Source organism: Impatiens glandulifera, chromosome 1 (assembly GCF_907164915.1).
Source record: "Impatiens glandulifera chromosome 1, dImpGla2.1, whole genome shotgun sequence".
Lineage (NCBI taxonomy): Eukaryota > Viridiplantae > Streptophyta > Magnoliopsida > Ericales > Balsaminaceae > Impatiens > Impatiens glandulifera.
Window position 1 is genome coordinate 98,216,382 of NC_061862.1, and position 8,220 is coordinate 98,224,601.

An 8,220-nucleotide genomic window follows, 5' to 3' on the forward strand; every position below is an offset into this window, starting at 1 on the left:
TCTCCCTAAAAGTTATCGGGAAAAGAAGACGAGATGAGTAGGGATCAAACAGCATTAAGAATGTGTCTATGTTTTCGTTATGCCTGACCATTTTGTTGAGAAGTTCCAGGACAAGATCTTTGAATAATTGTGCCCTATTGTGCTAAAAACTCTATGAATTTTGTGCCTTTGTATTCCATGGCATAATTAGTGCGCAAGATTTTAATTTTGGAGGAAAATTGAGTCTGAATCATATTAGCAAACCGAATGTAAATTGAGGACAATTCAGACCTATTGCGCATCAAATAGATTCATGTATAACAAGAAAAATCGTTAGTAATAATCACATAATATTTCAAACCACCCAAAGTATTATGTGCTAATGAATTAGAATCATTAGGTAAAAAAGGTAAAAGCATGTCCTTTAGAAAGCTCAAATAAAATACAATCAAAAGTTTTGGTCTTAATAGGGCCTAAGAAACCACTAGAAATTAAAGAACTCAAATGATATGTAGAAGTGTGACCTAATCGAGAGTGCCAAATTTGAGAAGTGATAGCTCCAACAAAATTTTGCGATGGAAGAGATAGAAAAGTGAGTTCAAACAATTGTCCAACCTTACGTCATGTTCCAATGATTTTATTTGTTTGAGGATCTTTCACAACACAGCCATTACTCGAAAAAGTTATGTTAAAACCGAGATCACATAGTTATCCAACATAAATAAGATTTAACGAAAGTTTTCGAACAAAAAATGTTTCAGGTAAGGACAATATAGAATTTGAACAATACCAATAGTTTGAACATTCAAAGTAGTATTATGAGCATTATGAACAACATGTGGAATAATAGGTTTTCTAGTGGATGTGAGAAAAGATGATTCAGAAGTCATATGATTACAATATCCTAAATAAAAAAACCATGAGGTAGAAGTACCTGGTGTGGTAGATAACACTAGAAAAGATAAGATTGGAGAAGATGTAGTATCATGATCCGATTGAAGTTTTGTAAAAGTGATTGAATGTTATTAAGAGAGAATTTGGAAAAAGTATTCTTTAATGAAGTACATGTGGCAACAACAACGATAGAGAATGCAAATTTGGAAGACTTATCCATTAAAGTTGAATCAATGTGAACATCAATATTCAGAAATAAATAACGACCAAAAAACTTAGAGCCTAAGCTCTGATACCATGTTAGACGAAAGAGAAAGAGAAAGAGAATAATATTGTGCATATATATTTAATATGATAGAGATATTTATACATGAGTTACATTTATTAAAGTTGAATCAATGTGAGTATCAATATTCAGAAATAAATAACGATCATAAAATTTAGAGCTGATACCATGTTAAACGAAAGAGAAAGAGAATAATATTGTGCATATATATTTAAGATGATAGAGATATTTATACATGAGTTACAATAGTAAATATAATAAGAATATATAATAAGTATATAATAATATATAATATAATATAATAATATATTATTAACACTTTCATTAAAAATTCTCTAATATCCATTGAACGGTCCTCTCTAATAGGATCAACTCCAATTGGCCTGGATATAGACCCTTTATATGACATCCATCCAATCCTATGCTACAACTTTACTTATTTTGGAGTTATAATATTCATTCACTGTTTGTCTTAATTCCCTAACTGAAATCTTAAGGTTTGCCCTAATTCTTTCCTCATATCGATTTGACAGCCATTTTGTAGTGATGTTTTTATTTTTATATGCATGATCACAATCTTCGTAGACATCATTCAATATTTTAATTACCAAATTAATTTTTTCGACTTTCATATTTACTGATGCAAAATACTCCCATTTATAAGGTGGCTAACATTTGGCACGCACTCTGTGTCTCTCATTGCAGGAAAATTTAATCAACTTACCCATGCATATAGAATAATTTTTAATAGCCTCCTTGAATTCTATAGAGTTACAAAATTGTTGTCCCAACTGAAATAATGGATTTCTCATGTCCCTTTATGCATTTAAGTCAACATATGGAGGTCTTTGTGCTTCCTTCTCCTCATCAGATGATCCTCCAAAAATGCTATGAAGTCCATCATCAACCGTGTTACCATCTAACATTTTAACAAAAGTGTGATCAAGCCCCACCATCCCCACCATATGCAAATGTTCATGATCAACACGTGGTCCCTTATTTTTCTTCTTACCATTCCTTTTTCTTATTTCACATGTTAATTGACCACTACCCTCAACTTGAGTCGCTATTTTAGTTGATTGGGTATACCCTATTGCAATGACATCTTCACTATCTTGTTGTCTTTCTACATCTTCATTTGAGTTACGTTCGAACATATTATCATCATTGCAATAAAGTTTTGCTTCTGAAAAGTGGTCACTCTTTACATATTCACTACTTGTATCATCACCATTTGAATCATCACTATTTTCCTCAACAATGTTTGCATCATCACTAGTTTCTAAATCAGGGTTTGATTCATCGTTCTCATCTTCCTCTTGTACTTCTTCTTGTGAAGTACTACTTGAGTCTTGTGTACTCTTTCTTATTGAAATTGTTACAATACCCCTTGAGTCTTGTGCACTCTTTCTTACTGAAATTATTGCAATACACTTTAAGCCTTGTGCACTCCTTTTTACTAGAGTTGCTATAATACCACTTGAACCCTTTGTACTATTTCTTATTAAAATTGTTGCAATACCCCTTGAGCCTTGTGCACTATTTCTTATTGAAATTGTTGTTATACTTGAGCCTTATGCACTCATTTTTACTAGAGTTTCTATAATACCACTTCAACCCCTTCTACTCTTTTTTATCGGAGTTGTTGCAGTATAACTTTGGCCTCTTGTCATTCTTCTAACTAGAGTTGATTCGGTTGATAGTTCAATTTCAATTCAAAAATAAACTTCAATCAATCTACTCTTCTTTATCCACGTACACATATTCATAACATCAACATCGTTTACAATGTCCATTGGGTTACATTTCAAAGGATCACCTGGTTCCTCATATGAGAATAATATAGTATTATTGTCATATCCTATGTCTTTAACCATTGTCTTAATTTCTTGGAAAGACAATCTATCAACATCACAGTCAATGTAATTAACATCACCACCAACGTATAATAGCCCATCTCTTCTTCCTCCATGATAAAGTTTAATGTTGAAAATTTTAGACTCAAGATCTGTAACCCAATATATGCACATTAAAATAGTATAAAAGTTAGAAGAATATATGAATATTGTAAACTCGATATCAATGCATAATTAGAAAATGAGGGTTTTAATTAGAGAAATATGTTAAACATCTTATCAAGTATAAACTAGTAAATTGGCATTACTTAAACAAGTTGTCTTAAGTTTAAATGCACTTTCAACTGAAACAGTTTCAGCCCAAAATTGAAGTTGGCTATAATTACTATAATAATAACTAGTATCAACTCCATCTCCCGAATTAAAAAATAAATGAAAACAAAGAGCAGGTAACAAATGATGAACATGTCAAATGACCTTTTACCTGACAAGAAGAATCATTGTATCACATAAGAAATGTATTATTTTCTTCCCTCTATATATCTATTTTCTTTTATAAAGATAAATATATAGCATAGATTAGGTACAAATGAGATAACTATAGCTAATACATGAAGTAATATGTTTAAAAATGTGATCAATCTTAAGGAAAAAAATTAAGAACTGGGTATACAACAATTAACACAACACTTCTAAGAAAGAGAATTTTTAGTATAATAGGATAATCACGAGTAATGCATAACTTACATGTATCACCTCTCATAAATATAAGTACTTACCGTATACTCGATTGGAACCTAAATCACAATTTCTATGTCTAATCATCCAAGTTATTGCTCTGATACTATGAATTTTATCTCATGTCTCTCTTTACTCTTCTAGTAGACCCTTCTCTCGCATCGATCTCAAGAACTCAAATTTTTATCGCAACTTAGGGCTTCTCTAGTAGACCCTTCTCTCGCAACTTAGGGCTTCTCCTTACAAAGAATGATACAAATCTATGGAAAAGAAGAAAGACGATATTATGTAGGTCGGTCGTAGAGAAGTTAAATGTAAAAATTATTTTGAAGAGAGTGAGGATTGAAAATGAGGGTTTTAATTAAAGACGTTATGTTGTAACAAAAAAATGACAAAAAGGCATGTGTTGACCATTTTTGATAATTTGAGGGTCATTGGTTATCTTTTTGAAATTCTAAGGGATAATTTATTTTAAAAAATAATTTGAAGTCTAAAAGTAAGCGATCAGAGTAATTTAAGGGTCACCTAGTTAATTTGCCTTAAATATAATTGAGAGAGTTAGATCTATATTATTATATTCATAAGATTTGTTTTTATTTGTATTTTTAACTTTGTTTGTAATGGTTTTCTTTCTAAATTTGTTTCTTAACTTATGATACTTGTTGTCGTTACTTAAATTGTAGGGATGTTTTAAAATTTTATATTATGTTAGCATGATCGGTAAGAAATGAACTCGTGATATTTGACCTCTTAAGAATCAAGATTGTCACTTTAATTATCTCGGTGGGTTTATTATTTACCTAATTCTTCAAACATTAAAAACACGATTTCATTTAATATATATATATATATAATTAATTAATGACATCCTAAATTAATAAGGAAAAAATGACCTCTCAAGTATAATGAAAGATAACTAAAAAAAATGCATGTAATTTAATCATCAATCTAAAAGAATAAACATTTTTAAAACTAAACTCCAATTTATTTATAAAATAAGTGAGGAACTATAAGAGAATTATTTTACTTACTTAAATTGCATTAATTAATAATTACCCTCTTTGTTTTTGTGTACTTTTAATATTTGTATCGTCATCATTTTCTTATTAGGACAGATTTCTTAAATCATCTCTAAGCATTTCTTGTTACTTTTTTTAAAATAACATTTTTTTATTATACTACATTCGTCAATAAAGTCTCAAAACTATAATAAAAAAAATATTAAAAAAAAAAGTAATGACATAAATTGTCCTTTCTTTTTTAATAAAAAAACAAAACCAACTCAAAATAAAGTCTCGCTTAATAATTTCATACTTGTTTTATTACTTTTAACAAACTAATTTGTATGACAATTGTTTTTAAGGATTTTCACTTCTCACTTTCAAAATAATTTCTTACTCATGGTTATCAAAAGGACCCAACACTATTATAACTTTTCTTGACAACTTTTTCTTTTATTAGAGATGCATATCTTCTCCTTTACGTATCTTAATTATTAGAACAAATTAATCTCAATTTTTAGTTTAAGTATTTTGTAAACCAATAAATGACTCACTAAAATTTATTTAAGCATTTTAAATTTTTGGAAACAATAAAATAATGTTAAAGTTTTTAATCTTAAAATATTTTTAGTATAAAAAATATTGACTGTAATATAATTAATAAATTAATAATTAAGAGAGAGAAAAGGAAAAAGAAAAAGAAACCGGGAAATGGTTTTGTAGCCGGTAACTGTAAAGCTTAGGCTCTTACTTACATATAGTCTTGTAAAATAATATATAATACATCCACGAGATTACTCTGAGCAGGATTAGGGTTCTTAATGGAGTTTGAAGATCATCATCCCCAAAACCCAGAACCAGAAGAAACCCACGATGCCCTTTCGCCAGACTTCGAAAGTTCACGCCCACCCAAAATCAACCACCACTCCATAAATCCCGGCGCAAGGTACCGTGAATGCCTCAAAAACCACGCCGTCGGAATCGGTGGCCACGCCGTCGACGGTTGCCGCGAATTCCTCCCTGCTGGAGCCGACGGCACTCTAGATTCCCTCTTATGCGCCGCCTGTAACTGTCACCGCAACTTCCACCGCAAGGAATTATCCACCGTCGGTGAGCCTCTCGCATTTGCTTACAGGACGCCGACTGGGTACCTGCACGTTCATCGACCGCCGCCGCCGCCGCTTCAACTGGCGCTGCCGTCAACTTCTTGTTATTTTAGGGATGAGATGGATGAAGAGATGGGGAATGGAGGAGGAGGATCGTTGAAGAAGAGATTCAGGACGAAATTCACGGCGGAGCATAAAGATAAGATGTTGGCTTTGGCGGAAAGGATGGAATGGAGAATCCAGAGACATGATGAAGAAGCGGTGCAGCAGTTATATGAAGAAACTGGTATCAAAAGACATGTCTTTAAGGTTTGGATGCATAATAACAAGAACACAGTCGGTAAGAAACCCTAAATTTATATATTTTTATGTATTTCTTCTTCTTCTTGTAGTTTTTTTTTTATGTTAAGACTGGTTTTGAACGATATTAGAGAAGAATTGTCTTGTTGGGAACATGATTTTAGGGTTTACTGTGTTTATCTAATTTTTAATTGATTATTTGCATTTTTTATGTTAATTTATTTACTTATGAAATATAAATATATCACATTGATGAAAGAGAATTCTTCAGTCTGTCTGAAAAGAATCAAACTCATAATGAATGAATCTAATTAAGAACTTTGATCTTCATATTAATTTTTGTAGAATTAAATTTGTATGTTGTTTTTGTGGATTTTGTTGTTTGTTTCTTTGTTTGGTTTTGAAGATGTTTTTCTTTTGTTACTATCTTAGCTTTTTGTTGTGTTTTGTAGCGCTGTCTCCAAATTATTTTATTTTGTTTTTTTTCATGAAGTTAGATATCTTCTAGATCATCAAAGATTAATGAATTTTTTTTTTGAATAAAGAAAGTTCAATTAAATCTCTATTTATATAAAATTATAGGATAACTTTATCTTGGATTCAATACTATCAAAAGATAGATCTTTAAGATTACTCATAATAATTTAAATAAGGATCTAGAAATCATGTATTAATCTATAAATTAAATTATTTTATTTTAATTTTAATAAATTTAAATATAAAATTACATTTTAATAATTGGTTTAAAAAACTATAACAAATATATAGTCTTTATTTTCTAAATCAATAAAATCCTAAAAAATCCCATCAAACAACCTCCTAGGGTTTTTTGGGTAATGTTAAAGTTGAGAGAATCCAAAGAAGGATTTATTGTAAGGGCAAGTTTGATTTAATTTATTCAGTTATGATATTCAAAAATCAACTTAATTATTCGAAATTCCAACCTAATGTTTGTATGATATGCTTAATCACTCTAACTTACTATTCGAATTATACAATAAATTAACACGCTCATTTGTATTTGATATTTTTTTAAGACCAAACAAACTTTAGCTATCCCCTAACATTAATTCACAATTTAATGAATTTGGTATTCATTGTGACTTTACTGTTATGAATATGAAGATCATAAGCAATACTTTTGTTGTTTCTCTCTTTTTGTTAATCTTGTGATTTGTATCTTCTTCTTATATATTAGCTGGCCAGACAGTTACTTTTTTAACTTTGTAAATTGATGGAACGGATGTAATTACCGAGTTAGAATGGACAGATGAATTCAGAGTTCACATGAAAATTAACAGAGAGAGAGAGAGAGAGAGAGATGAAGAAGACAGTTGCTGAAACTGGGTAAGGCGCAGAAACGTGAAGCATATTCAATGCTACAGCTGCTCTTTTCTTCACCCATTGGCCCTAATTTTCTCTTTCTCTCTCATCTTCTTCTTCATGCAAACATTCACAAGCTGTAGCTAGCTAGCTTAGCTTGGAATCAAATGCCATTAATTTCTTCCCCCACTGTACAAACATGCACCAGCTTCCCAAACATCATACATATGACAAAACCTTTATCTGTCTTCTCTTCTCTTCTCCATTCATTATTTCTTTACAAATTTAACCTAATTAATTCTATAGACTCAAAATTTGTTATTTCACAACCACTTTATTTTATTTTGAATGTTTAACTTGATCGGATTGGAGTTATTTGTATAACTCAGAGAGAAAAAAAAAATGACGATGGATGGATTATTTTGAGAATGTGATAATTAATTTTAGTAGAATGACTTCAAAGATTTTGATATATATAAATACAAATAAATAAAATAAAGTAAAGAGTAAAGTGATGTTGGAGTGGTTTAAATTATTTAAATAACTCAAATCGAATAAAGCTTTAGATATATTTTTTTTAATAAATTCAAATTCAGCATGTTTATTCTTAATCAAGACCCTATATTAAACTTAAATGTATCATCTATTATATGACAATTATTTGAATTTCTGATCCCATATATCAAATAATTCATATTTTATGTGTTGAAATTAATTTTAAACCATCAATTAAAAAA

At 30.0% G+C, this 8,220-nt stretch overlaps 1 protein-coding gene across 1 annotated transcript; it reads left to right on the forward strand.

Moving 5' to 3' along the window:
* Window positions 1–5,552: 5,552 nt before the first annotated feature.
* LOC124922482 (zinc-finger homeodomain protein 1-like) lies at window positions 5,553–6,318 on the forward strand. The gene has a single exon (XM_047463211.1). It carries the CDS (start codon window positions 5,576–5,578, stop codon window positions 6,212–6,214), a length of 639 nt encoding a protein of 212 aa, XP_047319167.1. The 5' UTR covers window positions 5,553–5,575; the 3' UTR covers window positions 6,215–6,318.
* The last annotated feature ends 1,902 nt before the right edge of the window (window positions 6,319–8,220 follow it).

What these genes read in the sequence shown, in the direction of transcription:
- LOC124922482 (XM_047463211.1), top strand. Translation starts at nt 5,576, where the DNA reads ATGGAGTTTGAAGATCATCATCCCCAAAACCCAGAACCAGAAGAAACC.